Source organism: Podarcis erhardii, assembly GCF_964252035.2.
Source record: "Podarcis erhardii genome assembly, chromosome: 2".
Classification (NCBI taxonomy): Eukaryota; Metazoa; Chordata; class Lepidosauria; order Squamata; family Lacertidae; genus Podarcis; species Podarcis erhardii.
The window spans coordinates 111,158,319-111,174,485 of record NC_138498.1 but is presented as its reverse complement, the minus strand read 5'-3'; the positions used below and the strand labels follow the sequence as shown (position 1 = coordinate 111,174,485).

Genomic DNA, 16,167 nt, shown 5'->3' with positions numbered 1-16,167 from the left:
CATGAGTGTTAGAGAGCCAATTGGGTGTTATGAGCCATCAATCCTCGGAAATACACTTTCCCCAAAAGGTTTCCAGAATTTTGGCCACTAGTGTAGGTCCTCAGCGTGGAGAGGATGGAGAAATGCTATTCGGTGACAAAGAGAAGGCAGAATTACTCCGTACCTGCCTTGCCCCTGTCTTCACCCAAAAGGAAATCTGAAACATAAAAAAACTTCCCTATACTGGGGTGTCCTCAGATGTCTGATGGCAGAGAGCAAAGTGCACTTTTCAGAAAATTGTCATATTTCTGTCTGGTTGGGTGAGAGGGAGGGTTAGGCATCTTTCTTGATGGTAAAATTTCCTAACCGCCCACCGGTGCTCGATGGAAGGAGGATTCGGCTTGTGCCATAGAACAGGGGTCAGCAAACCTACCGCGCCTCGGGCCGGTGTCTCCAGCGCCAATTGCGTGGAGGGCGGGGGAGTGCGTGCCCATATGCGTGTGCAACCGCTATTTATGGTGCACTTCCGGGTTGGAGGAGCACCGGAAATAGTTTGTGCACATGTGCACGGGCCTCCTCCGACCCGGATGTGCATCGCAAATAACGCATGCGCAAATGGGGCAGCCACGCAGTGCAGCACCGATAAGAGCAGGCGCCGGGGGTCACTGCGGGCCGGATAAACGAGTCCCTCGGGCCTTATGCGGCCCGCGGGCCTTACTTTGGGGACCCCTGGCCATAGAACCCCCTCCTCCTCACCTAGACTATTGAAACGCCCACTAGTGGGCGGTAGGGACCAGGTTGACAACCCCTGAGCTAAGCCATTCAGTACAGTGGTGCCCTGCAAGACGAACTCCTCGCAAGACGGAAAACCCGCTAGACGAAAGGGTTTTCCGTTTTGGAGGCGCTTCGCAAAATGAATTTCCCTATGGGCTTGCTTCGCAAGACAATAATGTCTTGTGAGTTCCTGCGGGTCCCCCCCTTCCCCCCCTTTTCCTAAGCCGCTAAGCCACTTATCAGCTGATCCGCTGATAAGCCGCTTATCAGCTGATCCGCTAAAAGCCGCTAAACCGCTAATAGCGCTAATCTGCTAAACTGTCAATGGGCTTGCTTCGCAAGACGAAAAAACTGCTATATGAAGAGCCTCACAGAACGGATTAATTTCGTCTTGCGAGGCACCACTGTATTACATTATTGCATCCACCAAAACTTATTTTCAATGTTGAATTTATCTTAATGCTGTCCGTGTTTTCAAATGTACAGAATTCCACCCCCCGTATATTCAATAAACATTTAGTTTGCTTGGTTTTCTTTTCTGCAGGTTCCACCTACCCACCGTGCAAAGACGGATAAGAGAGCTTATGGCACTGCGAGTCAGGTAGCTGTGAGAGAGGTGTGCTTCTCATGCCTGAGAACTGAATACGTCCAATTTCAAGTATGCCATTGCCCCAGTACAATGCTGGGCCTGTCCGGCACCTGTGTTCTCTCTGCCGTCTGCTTCTCTGGGCTGAGAAGAGGCGCTGTGGGGCGCCTGGCGTTTGGAGGTCTTACTCCCAAGCAAGGAAGCCTGAAGGAAACCCGACAGATCTCCATAGCCAAGCAAGGAAAACGCCCCACCTGAAAAATAAGGCAGAGAAACAGAAACGGCAGCGGGAGAGGCTAGAGGCCATTGAAGCTGGGCTGCTTGCTGGGTCTAAGGTGAGGCGGTGCTTGGAGGACCAGCAACGTTGATGTCCCCACTTTGGCTAATTATTTAATAGGGGAGAGTCGAGTGAGGAAGAGCCGTTTCTCAGAGGGAGAGCATCTGGTTTGAATGCTGAGGATCTCCGGTTCAATCCTCAGCAGGGTTGTTAAAAGTCATGATTTTTAAAAAATAATAATTAAAAATGGATTTTAAAAAATTAAATTGGATTTTTAAAATTTAAATCAGATTTTTTAATTTCAAATCAGATTTTTAAAAATAAAATGCTTTTGGAGGAAAAATCTTTCTAAAGATAGTTTTCCATTTAAGTTACATTATAGTCCAAAGGCTATTCATCAGCAAATAAGGGTTTGTTTTTAATTATGTAGCATGTGGTTTTATATGCAGTGTTTAAATTCTTTGGTAAATGAATTCCATTAATCCATTCGCAATGTCATGCTCTTCCAGAGGTCTCTGTAAGATTATTTGGGGCAGTTTTTCTAATGAGAATATATTATCACAGAGGCTTGTTTTTGCAGTTCTCAAAAGTGTGAAATTGTGTCTGCAGAGATAACATGCCTTTTCTTCAAAGGGAAAATGCTATAAAATAAACATACAGAGCTGAGGGAAAACCCTTAATCCCATTGTTCTTTTGCAAATTTATATACACAGAATCAGCCCCTTACCTCTTAAATGTTAAGTTCCAAGAGGTTCAATGAATAGATTGTTTGGAGTGGAATAGATCTGCACAAGTAGCTAAGTGTGAAGCTGTGAAAATGAAAGTGCAACCTTGTGAGCAGAATACTCCACAAGTCTTGGGTAATAATTATTTGTGTAATAATTGTGCAAGTTTATTATTCCAAAAATGAAACCTTCATCTGGTTGTAAATATTAAGATTATGCCAGCAAGAATGAGTATTTCTGTAAAAAAATGATTTAAATCAAGTCTTACTGACTAGTGATTTAAATTGTGATTTAAATCGATTTGATTTAAATCAAATCCACCCTGATTCTCGGCATCTCCAAGTAGGACTTATAGAATCATTAGTATCATAGAATCATAGAGTTGGAAGAGACCACAAGGGCCATCAAGTCCAACCCCCTGCCAAGCAGGAAACACCCTCAGAGTACTCCTGACATATGGTTGTCAAGCCTCTGCTTAAAGACCTCCAAAGAAGGAGACTCCACCACACTCTTGGCAGCAAATTCCACAGTCGAACAGCTCTTACTGTCAGGAAGTTCTTCCTAATGTTTAGGTGGAATCTTTTTTCTTGTAGTTTGGAACCATTGCTCCGTGTCCGCTTCTCTGGAGCAGCAGAAAACAACCTTTCTCCCTCCTCTATGTGACATCCTTTTATATATTTGAACATGGCTATCATATCACCCCTTAACCTCCTCTTCTCCAGGCTAAACATGCCCAGCTCCCTTAGCCGTTCCTCGTAAGGCATCGTTTCCAGGCCTTTGACCATTTTGGTTGCCCTCCTCTGGACACGTTCCAGTTTGCCAGTGTCCTTCTTGAACTGTGGTGCCCAGAACTGGACACAGTACTCCAAGTGAGGTCTGACCAGAGCAGAATACAGTGGCACTATTACTTCCCTTGATCTAGATGCTATACTCCTATTGATGCAGCCCAGAATTGCATTGGCTTTTTTGCTGCCGCGTCACACTGTTGGCTCATGTCAAGTTTGTGGTCAACCAAGACTCCCAGATCCTTTTCACATGTACTGCTCTCAAGCCAGGTGTCACCCATCTTGTATTTGTGCCTCTCATTTTTTTTGCCCAAGTGCAATACTTTACATTTCTCCCTGTTAAAATTAATCTTTTTTGGCCCAGTTCTCTAATCTGTCAAGGTCGTTTTGAAGTGTGATCCTGTCCTCTGGGGTGTTAGCCACCCCTCCCAGTTTGGTGTCATCTGCAAATTTGATCAGGATGCCCTTGAGTCCATGCGGAGGAAAAGCATGAGCCCCGCCCTGAGAGCCATCTTGTCTCTGCTGTATTTTGCAGGAGCAGCCGCCAAACCAAGCCAGGGGCCGAACCTTGAAAAGCACCGTTCTGTACGACATCCCAACTGCAGCTGGAGAAAAGAAAGGTAACAGTGGGGGAAACAGAACTCCTTGCCCTTTCCATAGCTTCCTGCATCTGTCTGTTGGGAAGCCGGTAGTTTCAGAATGCTGGGTTCCACACCTTGTACATTTTATACAGATCAGTTCTGGGATTTAATGGAAATACGCATTATTGGTTTTTTTGGTTTAATAACAGGTACCCTCTGTTGCATTCTTTCCCACAGATACCTCGGCACCGCTGCCCGTCTCGTATAGCCCACGCTATGTTGAAGCTGCTTGGTATTCCTGGTGGGTGAAGGAGGGATTTTTTAAACCAGAGCACCAGGTAGAAAAATCGATGCTGTAAACAAGTGGTTTTAGGTGGGTTGTGCCGTAAACAGGTGAACCAAAGGTGTGCTGCCCTTGAGAGTTGACAGATGGCTGAATGGCAGAAATGATGACCCCAGAGGAACACTAGATGTAATAATCAAAGGGCTGAAGTTAACAGAAAAGTAGGTTTTGGTGGAGAAAAACCAAATAGAGAGTTTGACAGTGGAACCGACGACTTACAGCTGTCAAGCAATGACTTCCAGCACCTGCTGGGAATGCACTAACTCTGGATTATTTTCATCCATCACGGGGTTTAACTCAGTTGCACACAAAAGCCTCCTCAATCCTGGGATTAGATGGGCCTTAGATCCTTGCCTGCAGGTCTCCCCTTACTTTTTTTTTGCCAAACCTTGAAATTAGCGGTTCTGCCATGGTACCCTGATGGTGCAGTAGCCACCAGGCTGTTCTGACCTTGGAGGCTGCTGATCTCTCTTCCTGTTTCTCTTTCCCAAAGTACCTCTTGCCCCATCAGAAGCCAGAAACGTTTTCGCTCTCTCTCCCTCCGCCAAACGTCACGGGGTCCCTGCACTTGGGCCACGCCTTGACCGTGGCTCTTGAAGACGCTCTGGTACGTTGGTAAGTGATGCTCTGCGTGGTCATGTGTGTACTTTGCCTCAGGCAGCCGATGGCTCCCCTGCAGCTTCATGTTTCTTGCTCATGTATTCATTTTTAGATTTATGGCCATCAAACCCCTTAAGATATAAGGGTGAGTGGCTTGCAGCAGGTATACGAATATGCATGAGGGGGGTCTGCAGCTCATGAAAAAGAGCCCGTGCTTTTGATATAAGGCAGCTTCCTTGGTTCCAGTGGGCAGTCTAAACTTCTTTTATCCGGACCACATTTTCAGAATAAAAATTTGCTGACACCATGCTGAATTTTCCATTGATAAGAAATACATTGGAAAACGAAAAGAAACAACGGCTAGCAGTGTTTGAGTCATAAAAGCATCAGTTGGTGCTCTTGCTCTCCTTTTGAAAATATATTCTGCCAATAAAAAATTATCTTGAACTACACTACACTGAAATATGTAAATGTTTCTCCGATTGTACTTGAATCTTCCCCGCCACACTTGCCACATTCCCCTGCCACATGGCTGTGGCGTGACACATCCTTTGAGAACCACTGGTTTAGAGAGAGGGGTCCACCGTCTTGAATGTATCACAGCCTGATTTACGGGGCTTCCAGAATTCTCTTGGGGAAGCCATGACTGTTTAAAGTGGTATTCTAGTGTTCTCTTATTCCTCCACCAAATGTGGGTGGGGCATTGGCCTGATCCAACTTAGAACTCTTCTAGTATTCTTAACTTTTGTACAGAAGGCTGTGTTCCAGCTATGCCAAATTCATAGGTTTCGACAGGCACACCCCGTAGGCATCTGTCTCCGTCCAGGAAATGGGGAGGCATTATTACAGAGCAGGGACATGTTCCAGCAAGGCAAAAGTGCTTGAGGATGTTGCAGAGCATGGCGTGGCCTCAGCAGTGTGCCAAGGGTTAGGCAGAGAGGGCTGGTGGGCTGAATTTGGCCCCGGAACCTGAGGTTCTCTGTGCTCTGTCCTTGGGATCTGCTTCCTCTTTATGCTGGTTTTTTGGGGGGGGGCAGCTATGCTATTTCTAGAGATGCTGGTTCTGATCTGGCATCAGGTCACTGTGTTTAGCAGCAGGGCAGTTGCTGAGTTCTGCATTGTGGTCTTTCAATGTCTTGCAGGAAAAGAATGCAAGGCTATAAAGTTCTGTGGGTTCCAGGGTCCGATCATGCTGGGATTGCCACTCAGGTGAGATAATAAATAAATAAATAAATTTTATTTATACCCTCCCCTCCCCAGCCAGAGCTGGGCTCAGGGCAGCTAACACCAGTAAAATTACAGTAAAAACATAATAGGGGGAAAAACACAATTTAAAATGCAGGTTAAAATGCAGCCTCATTTTAAAAGTAGCCCATAGATCAAAACCAAAAGGGGAGGGAAACATAAGGGTCAGACTGAGTCCAAACCAAAGCCCAGGCAGAACAGCTCTGTCTTGCAGGCCCTACGGAAAGATGTCAAGTCCCACAGGGCCCTAGTCTCTTGTGGCAGAGTGTTCCACCAAGTTGAGGCCAGTACTGAAAAGGCCCTGGCCCTAGTTGAGACCAATCTAACCACCTTGCGACCCAGGACCTCCAAAATGTTGTCATTTGTGGACCTTAAGGTCCTCTGCGGGGCATACCAGGAGAGGCGGTCCCAGGAGCATACCAGGAGAGGCTCCTATCGCGTGGTTCCCCATTCCTGACACGGAAGTAGGTCCCACTTTACCTAATGGGGCTTGGTTCCTAGCACGTCGTCTTAGGATGGTAGCCTTAGAGGGGGGTGGAATGAGAGTGTAGGGTTCTAGTCAAGTTTCCTGCATGGGCTGCATTCAGATTCCCGTTGTTTTCTACTGTTGTCTGGCCAGGCTGTGGTGGAAAGAAAGATCTGGAAGGAGAGGGGAGTCCTCCGAAAAGAGCTCAAGCACGAGGAATTCCTCCAGGAGGTCTGGAACTGGAAAGAGGAGTGAGTATCTGAGGGACTCAGGCCATTTGCCTTAAATGAAGGCGGCCCTGTTTAGGAAATTTTTAAATGTCTGATGCTGTATTGTTTTTAATATTCAGCTGGAAGCTGCCCAGAGTGGTTGGGGAAACCCAGCCAGATGGGCGGGATATAAATAATAAATTGTTGTTGTTATTTTATTTTATTATTATTATTATTAAATGTGGGATAGGGGGGCGGTCCAAGGATAGATTGAGGAGTGTGTGGAAATTACATAAAATGGAATGTGCTTTAGCTTAAGGCAAGAGCAGGTTTGTTTCTTGCATGGCAACCAAACAGAAAAACCTCCTTTTTGTTCTTCCTTTTACCTCTGTACATAAAAGGTTTGCTTTTGTTCTGCTTTTTCTCCTGAGATCAGGAAAGGGAACGAAATATTCCAGCAGCTGAAGGTGATGGGAGCCTCATTGGACTGGGACAGAGTCTGTTTCACCATGGACTCTGTGAGTAGCAGACTCTGAAAATGCAAATGTGGTTTGTACGTAACTATGTGTGTTATAGGAATGTCAGTCTGTGGTTGATTCCTTTGGTTTCTGATGCCGTATCAAGTTCTGCTTCTTTTGTACTGTCTCTGCGTGAAACAAGAAAGATATAAATAGGTAGCATTTTGGCAATTGCAATTGTAAATACAGTGGCACCTTGGGCTACAAACACTTCGGGTTACAAACTCCACTAACCTGAAAGTAGTACCTGGGGTTAAGAACTTTCCCCCATCATGAGAACAGAAATCACACGGCACAGCAGGAGCAGGAGGCCCCATTAGTGAAAGCTCGCCTCAGGTTAAGAATGGTTTCAGGTTAAGAATGGACCTCCGGCAAAAGTGAAGTAAAAAAAGAATGGGAGTGCCTAAACGCATACCTTAAAAGTCAAGGTTCGAGGACAGAAATCTGGCTGAGTCTGGAATAACCTTGTGAAGTGAAAGGATAAGAAAGAGGGATTTATATCTAGATGCTAGGATAGAGATGATAAGGAAAACAGGAAGACACAATGAGAGGTAAAGGAGGTGCTATGGGATTGGTGGAAGTCAACGTTTGTTTTTCTTTTCAGTGTTTATATTATTAACTTGTAAGATATGGATTTGTTTTTTGTTTGTTTGTTGAATGTTAGTTTTTGTGTGTTGTGTATTGATATATTTTGATATTTTTGTGTTGTTGGGTGGAAAAATACTAATAAAATTTATATATTTTTTTAAAAAGGGAAAAAAAGAATGGACCTCTGGAACGAATTAAGTTTGTAATCCGAGGTACCACTGTATGAGCAATGCTGTTACAGTTGCCAGAGCAACATATCTTTTTCTTTTACCTCTTCGTTAACTTCATTGTATTAAATCTGAATATAAATAAAGGTGTGTTCTAAGGGGAAATGGTGGATGAAAATAATGCAAATTTCCGTGGATTTCAGGTAATTTGCAAGCTGATGCAGAAACGGGTGCAGACTGTGGCTTCCGTCATTGTTGCTGCTGCTACAGACTGGCTATAGCTGCCTTCATTGTTTCTTTGCCTCCTTCCATCATTACCACAGCTCTTTCCTTCTTAGGGCTTCTCCCAAGCGGTGACTGAAGCCTTCGTGCGACTGCATGAGCAGGGCCTGGTGTACCGGGAGAGGCGTCTTGTGAACTGGTCATGCACTTTGCGATCGGCCATTTCTGACATTGAGGTGAGTGGGGAGGAGTCTGGCGGCACACGGTGGCTGGGAGAAGGGGGTGCTCTTTAGGACCGAGGTGACTCATGGATGGTGTCCCTGTCAGGTGGAGAACAGGCAGCTCAAAGGACGGACAGAGCTCTCTGTGCCCGGACTCCAAGGCAAAGTGCCGTTTGGGGTCTTGGTGACATTTGCCTACAAAGTGGAAGGAGAGGATGGTGAGTTAACAACAGCAAGATGTCGTTCCTGTTGCTTATTTTTGTATCTTTATTTTTTATTTATGTTGAAATGGTTTGGTTTGGTTGTGTATCTTTGAATGTTCTATCTACAGTCGTACCTTGGAAGTCAAATGGAATCCGTTCCGGAAGTCCGTTTGACTTCCAAAGCATTCAAAAACCAAAGCACGGCTTCTGATTGGCTGCAGGAAGCTCTTGCAGCCAATTGGAAGCCCCGTCAGATGTTCGGCTTCCAGAAGAATGTTCAAAAACCGGAACAGTCACTTCCAGGTTTCGATTGTTCAGGGGCCAAAATGTTTGATAACTAGGCTGTTCGAAAACTAAGGTATGACTGTATTGTGTTATGACTACTTTTGTTATTTTGCAATGGTGTATTTTTTTATGTTGTAAGCCACCCTGAGCTGTGGAAAGGTGGCCTACAAATAGTAGAATCATGGAGGAGAGAGGAAGCTGGTAATAACCTAGATATGAACTTGAATGGGGACAGTTTAAGGTCAGCTATGTTCACTGCTATTTTTAGTCTTTTGATTTTGAATTTCCACCTGTTTCAATCGTGTTAGCCTCTTTCAAGGCCTTCCTTTACATATAAACAAACAGAAGGCTGTTGTCACATTTGCAATCCTGCCCTTCCTCCTAAGAAACTCAAGGTAGCCACACTAGGGGCGAGGTGAGCCTGCCTGCTTTTTAACCTTGCAACGGCCCTGAAAGGTAGGTTAGCGGAGAGATTTTGGTTCAAGATCACTGTGCATCACAGCTGAGAGTTGCGAAGGACCCTTATCTCCCTGTTCCAAGGCTTTGTCTGCAGCGCTGAATGCAGTCAGGTCCAGGTTGAGACACGCTATCTTTTCATAGACGTGGAAGATACCCTCCCAGCTGTGTTTTACAGGGAAAGTCAGTTCTTGGGACTCTTGGATGTTTCAGTTGGCAACCTATTGATAAAAAACCCACAGAATCTCTTACAATCGATTGGTTCTCTTTTGTTACCGTATTTTTCGCTCCATAGGGCGCACCGGATCATAGGGCGCACCTAGTTTTTAGGGGGGGGGAATTTCCCCACCCCACCCCCAAAGAGCAAAGAAGCCAAGACATCTGTCTTGGCTTCCTCTTTAGCCACACGCAACCTCTCCAGCTGGGAGAAGCTGCGCGCGGCTTTGTTTTTAGCTGCGGGGCTGGGACGGGGAAGCCCGAGCTTCCCCCAACCCCAGCCCCCAAAACAGGCAGTTATCCGCAAGCCTTCGGAGCCCGGTGGGAACTCCCGCCACGCTCAGAAGGCTTGCGGATAGCTGCCTGAAGCCTGGAGAGCGAGAGGGGTCGGTGCGCACCGACCCCTCTCGCTCTCCAGGCTTCAGCGAAAGCCTGCATTCGCCCCATAGGACGCACACACATTTCCCCTTCGTTTTTGGAGGGGAAAAAGTGCGTCCTATAGAGCGAAAAATACGGTAATTAACGGGAAGAGATGCAGCTTGGCTATTGGGCAGTGTAAGATAGCAGGCCAAGATTTTGCTCAGTTGGGTTAAAGGTGGAGGAGGCCTTATGGTGAAAGGGTGTGTAAGAAATCCGATAAGTAAATAAGGCAGCATAAATGGACATCCCATTCTCCTCACATGGCTACATCCTTTCCCCCCCCCATCTTGTGTGCTGACGAGCCCCACAGGAACGCTACCTTTCTGACTAAAACACCTTTGTTTCCCCCTGTCTGGTCTCTGCTTCCTTTGACTGACGGCAGGCGAGGAACTTCCTGTGGCCACAACCCGTCCGGAGACCATGTTGGGAGACGTGGCAGTCGCTGTCCATCCGGATGACCCGCGGTATAGAGTAAGCCAGTATAGCGAGAGCCAGTGTGGTGTAGTGGTTAAGAGCGGTGGACTTGTAATCTGGTGAACCGGGTTCGATTCCCCGCTCCTCCACATGCAGCTGCTGGGTGACCTTGGGCCAGTCACACTTCTCTGAAGTCTCTCAGCCCCACTCACCTCACAGAGTGTTTGTTGTGGGGGAAGAAGGGAAAGGAGAACATTAGACACCTTGAGACTCCTTAAAGGGAGTGAAAGGCGGGATATCAAATCAAATCCAAGACTTCTGTGCCCTGTTCTCCCTTCCAATGGGGCCATGGAACCGTAGTTTCAGGGGCGCAGCACAAGTGGGAATGCCTGGACTCAAAGCATAGCAAGGCCCAGCTTGAAATGCATACAGTGGTACCTCGGGTTACAGACGCTTCAGGTTACAGACTCCGCTAATCCAGAAATAGTACCTTGGGTTAAGAACTTTACCTCAGGATGGGAACAGTAATTGCACTGTGGCAGCGGGAGGCCCCATTAGCTAAAGTGGTACCTCAGGTTAAGAACAGTTTCAGGTTAAGAATGGACCTCCAGAACAAATTAAGTTCTTAACTGGTTGGCAGAGGCCTTGGGGGAACTAGATGTGAAACCTGACATGGGCAGCCTGTGACAGATTAATTTCATGCAGCCCACAAAAATGGGGTGCAGAGGAGAGAGAGAGAAAGATAGATTGGATAGCACACACAGAGCAAGAGAGATGGAGTGGGATAGAGAGCTGTATAATCCTGCAACCCATCATTGACAGCAGACCTGACTAAATTTTCCTATGAGTCAACAAACATTCCTGTGAAAACAGTTTCCCACTCGGACTGCGTGGCTCAATTTGGCTTAGATGCTGTTGTGCCACAAAATCTCTACCTACCTTGGGTTGTTGGCCTGTGAGTCTCTCTCTCTCTCTCTCTCTCTCTCTCTCTCTCTCTCTCTCTCGCTAGCTGAGTGATAGAATCACAGTATTGTTTTGCCCAGAAATAGAAAAAGTCCCAACAAAAGGAGGATTGGATAACCAAGATGATGGGCTATGCCGAAATGGCAAAAATGACCGTGAAGATCAGACACCAAGATGATGAGAAATTCAGTGAAGAGTGGGAAAATTTTATAGAGTATCTTAAAGATCACTGTAGATATTATAACACTTAAAATGTAACAAGGCGTAAGTTGAAAATGGATATAAAAGGAATTTGGAAAAATGTAATTAGAAGCAGCAGAAAGAATAGAAATATTTTGAAAACCGGGGGGGGGGGGGAGCCTGGGGATTCAAGTTTTAAAAATGGGAAATGATTTAAAGTTAAGGAACATTCTTAAAAAAATTTAAAAAATCAGAATTGTAAAATTGGAAGGGACCCTCTGAGGGTCACCTAGTCCAACCCCCCCTACAATGCAGGTGGATCAACTGCGCTGCATGCAGAAGGTCCAAAGTTCAGTACCTGGTGTCTTTAGATAGAGCTGGGAAATACTCTTGCTTTAAAACCTTGGAGAGCCACTGCCAGTCTTAAGTACTAAGCGAGAAGATTCAGTGCAAGGAAACGTCCTATGTTTCGATGAATCTGGGTGTGCAGATCAGGCAATACTGGGCAGGAGGGATCAGTTAGTGTGAAACAGCTGCCCTGCTCACTGGGGTGGCCAGAAGCATTATGGGTAGCATATTGGGACAGTTTATGTGTGGGACTCTCCCACCACCACCAAAGGGGAGCTCCTTTGAATTTTTTCTTACTTGAGAGCTGACTGCAGTATTACCTGGTTTCTCTTTCTGGGGTTTTTTTTGCCAGCACCTTCACGGCAAGAGACTCTGCCACCCGTTCACTGGCCGTCTCCTTCCTGTCATTACGGACCCCTTTGTGCAGCAGGAGATGGGCACAGGTAGGCCTGCTTTCTGGAAGCTGGATGTTTGTGTTGTTGCAGTCAATAAAGACAGACACGGGTTCTCCGAGGAAGGTCGGAATTCATTTAGCTGCACGGAGTCCAGCGAGATGTTTCTCAAATGCTGAGCACCGATTTCTCGCTGGGGGCTGTCTTTTAGAATGAGCAACAAACAACTTCTTATGGGATTACTCAAGCGAAAAAGCAGAATTTTCCTCAAAAAGCAGAACTTTTCTAGTCTCTCTCTTCCCCCCGGCCCCATCTGCCTGAGCTGCCAGCCTGTGTAAGTTTCCCCAAACTGTTGTCTTTATTAAGTAGTGGGTGGACGTAGCAGGCGACACAGAGATTTATCCAAGTAGTTCTTTATAAGTAAGCTGGAACTGAACTGAACAACAAACAGCTCAGCCAGCCTGCTTTTATAGGCAGAAGTCACCCAACAATTTTAACAAAAGTGGAGCTAATATAGCTAGGATAAATGTTTGTATGTTTGTTTGTTTGTTGTTGATGTTTTTTGTTTGTTATAAATTTGGAAAACCAATAAAAAAAAAATGAAGGGGAAAAAAAGAACTCACCTCCGGAATGAATTAAGTACTTAACCCGAGGTACCACTGTACACAATACTCCCTGGTGGCCTGGGTGAGAACTTCAATACATAACACTCTTGTGCAAATTTAAAAACAGACACGAGTCAGCTCATCCCTTGTGACTGTCTTTTTGGCCTAGGTGGCTTACGCAGCACTTTCTGCTAGTCTCCAGAGTGGGAGCTGTTGGAGGAGATAGTCTCCATTCAGTGTGATGAACAGTGGCGTCCTGCATGGGGTATCTGTTCTCAGAGATGCCCCTTCTCACTTTTTCTCGCCATCTTTGCAGGGGCTGTGAAGGTGACCCCAGCACACAGCCATGCCGACTACGAACTGGCTCGGCGGCACAGCCTGCCATTCATCTCGGTTATTGCGGAAGATGGCACGATGACGGCCGAGTGTGGGGATTGGCTACAGGTAAGCTTGGCCTTTTAAGGGGCATCCATGTGAGCTTCCGGTTGCTTGGAACACTGCAGCAAGAGCCGTTTGCAGCTGCCAACACATCCCTCCGCATTGGGGCTGACCTAACTGATGTAGCTTGCCAAAGATGGCAGATTCGGAGGCACTGTTAACTGGAAGGCAGTTGTTTTGATTCTTCAATGTGGATGGATTTCTTACATGAGAGGTGACATTTGGATTTTGTGCTCCAGTACCAAAATGTCTTAAATGGGGTCTGTTAATAATAATAATAATAATAATAATAATAATATATTATTTATACCCCGCCCATCTGGCTGGATTTCCCCAGCCACTCTGGGTGGCTTCCAACAGAATATTAAAAACAATACAGTGTCAGACATTAAAAACCTCCCTAAATAGGGCTGCCTTCAGTTGTCTTTTAAAAGTAAAATAGTTGTTTATTGCCTTGACATCTGCTGGGAGGGCATTCCACAGGGTGGGTGCCACTACCGAGAAGGCCCTCTGCCTGGTTCCCTGTAACTTGGCTTCTCGCAGCGAGGGAACCGCAAGAAAGCCCTCGGCGCTGGACCTCAGTGTCCGGGCTGGATGATGGGGGTGGAGACGCTCCTTCAGGTATACTGGACCGAGGCCGTTTATGTACTGGGAGCCAATGAAGATCTTTTAGGATTGGTGTTATATGTTCTCGGTGGCCACTCCCAGTCACCATGCGCATGAAAAAAAAGAACCCCAGGAAAACCTATTTCGTAATAAAACTGTTAATTACTGTACTTTTCTGTGTATAAGACTAGGTTTCTTTCTTTTGAAATTATGCTTAAAAGTGTCAGTCGTCTTATACATGGATAGTGCGTAGGGTGGACATTTGATTGGTTGCTGTCAGCGGCTGTTGGTCATGTTATTGGTTGCTGCGTCATGCATGGGCTGGTGTTTATTGGCTGACGCTGCAGCAATTGGGTGGGCGATTGGCAGCTTCTGCAGTGAGGGGAGATTTTTGGCAACCCCCCCTAAAAAAGCTCAACAACCCTGTGTCATCCCCCCTCCCATTTTCTTAAATTTGAGTCCCCCCAAATAGGCGGCGTCTTATACATGGGGGCGTCTTATACACGGAAAAATACGGTATATCTTTTTAAGTTAGCACAAGACACTGGATGATAGGAAAGGTGTTCCCCTTTCAGGGGCTGCATAGATTCCTGGCCCGGGAGAAGGTGTTGGCTGCTTTGAAGGAGAGAGGACTCCATCGGGGGGCCAAGGAGCACCCCATGGTGCTTCCACTTTGCAGGTAATGGTAGAATTATTATTTTTTATACCTCTCCCCTCCCCTCCCCAGCCATCCTTCAGTTTCATCTACCTGTCTTTATTGGTGATGGTGATTAAAGCCCTTCCGAAACAGGGTGCTGTACATTAGGGGTGGGGTATCCCAGGCCCTGGGGGACAAATGCAGCCATCCAGGGGTTTTTTTGGGGGGGGGTGGTGGCAAGTAACATTTTTGCCATTGTAGCTGCATAAATGAATAAATTTCTATACTGCTTGGGTAGTTCGGTCCCTATAATTCCCAAAAGGAAAAAGAAGTCCCAGCGAAAGAAGAATGGATACAAAAACTGATGGAATATGCAGAAATGGCGAAACTTACCAGGGTGGGGGGTGGGGGGAGGAAAGAGAGAAATCAAGATAGCAAACTTTTTAATAAAAGAATGGAAATGGTTTATTGAATATTTACAAATCAACTGTAAGCAGATAAGAACATTGGGAGAATAAAAACCTGCAGTTTTATAAGAGTATATATTTAAAGCAGATGAATAAGTGAGCAAATTAAGTTAATTTGAATATGCAGAAAAAGAGGGGGAAGGAAGTTGAGTTTTGAAATGTTAAAATGAATGTAAAATTTTTGAAATGTATAAAACTAAAAATCATAAATATTTTTTTTTTAAAAAAATGCAGTCATCCAGAGCTCTCTGGTCCCTGCAAACAACTGAGAATGTATTGCTCCACCTACACCGACGCTGCTATATAAATAGCACTAACATCCTGACGCTGGAGGATTTTAGCTTTGCAAGGTGGAAGGCATCCTGGGAATCGGAAGTGACCCTTTTGTTCTCTCTCTCCCCCAACTTCCACCCTTCACAGCCGCTCTGGGGATGTGATCGAAACCCTCTTGAAGAACCAGTGGTTTGTCCGATGTGAAGAAATGGCTCGTGGGGCCTTGGAGGTAACTCCCCAAACGCTTTAACATTTCTAGGATAATCTGATACAGCCCACATTCTAAGAATGGAACTATAGTAGCTGCAGAAGCTGAGACTACAGAAGGTGGGGGAGAACATGCATGCGTTAGGCTGCAGAGATATTTTAGGGACCCTTCAGACTTAGGGTGGTAGAATTGCTTAATAACAACAACAACAAATAATTTATTATTTATACCCTGCCCATCTGGCTGGGCTTCCACAGCCACTCTTGGCAGCTTCCAACAAAATATTAAAATACAATAGTCTGTTAAACATTAAAAGCTTCCCTAAACAGGGCTGCCTTCAGATGTCTTCTAAAAGTCTGGTAGTTGTTTTTCTCTCTGACATCCGGTGGGAGGGCGTTCCGCAGGGTGGGTGCCACCACCGAGAAGGCCCTCTGTCTGGTTCCCTGTAACTTGGCTTCTCGCAGTGAGGGATCTGCCAGAAGGCCCTCAGCACTGGACCTCAAAATGATGGGGGTGGAGACGCTTCTTCAGGTATACAGGACTGAGGCTCTTTAGGGCTTTAAAGGTCAGCACCAACACTTTGAATTGTGCTCGGAAACGTACTGGCAGCCAATGTAAGTCTTTCAAGACCGGTGTTATGTGGTCTTGGCGTGTCTCATTGTGACTACAGTACAAGATATACCAATGCTCACCAATCTTGGTGGCTTCACACAAGGGGATTTGGTTTAACTAAATAGTTGTGGCAGTGTGAGACAGCACAAAGAGTCCCG

The 16,167-nt window shown here is 46.0% G+C and overlaps 1 protein-coding gene across 3 annotated transcripts in view; it reads left to right on the top strand.

The window, feature by feature from the left end:
- Positions 1-16,167, top strand: part of VARS2 (valyl-tRNA synthetase 2, mitochondrial) — a 40,819-nt gene that overhangs the window by 901 nt on the left and 23,751 nt on the right. For 2 of the 3 annotated variants that reach the window (XM_081852397.1, XM_081852396.1), the window contains exons 2-15: positions 1,298-1,674; positions 3,662-3,746; positions 3,945-4,045; positions 4,544-4,665; positions 5,793-5,859; positions 6,515-6,612; positions 7,007-7,088; positions 8,182-8,301; positions 8,393-8,504; positions 10,249-10,337; positions 12,124-12,214; positions 13,085-13,212; positions 14,388-14,491; positions 15,337-15,418. In XM_081852397.1, the coding sequence (XP_081708523.1) occupies positions 1,414-1,674; positions 3,662-3,746; positions 3,945-4,045; positions 4,544-4,665; positions 5,793-5,859; positions 6,515-6,612; positions 7,007-7,088; positions 8,182-8,301; positions 8,393-8,504; positions 10,249-10,337; positions 12,124-12,214; positions 13,085-13,212; positions 14,388-14,491; positions 15,337-15,418 (1,542 nt within the window). In that variant the 5' untranslated portion in view covers positions 1,298-1,413. Of the gene's footprint in view, positions 1-1,297; positions 1,675-3,661; positions 3,747-3,944; positions 4,046-4,543; positions 4,666-5,792; positions 5,860-6,514; positions 6,613-7,006; positions 7,089-8,181; positions 8,302-8,392; positions 8,505-10,248; positions 10,338-12,123; positions 12,215-13,084; positions 13,213-14,387; positions 14,492-15,336; positions 15,419-16,167 lie in introns of those variants that run through there. The other variant, XM_081852398.1, reaches the window with a different exon arrangement.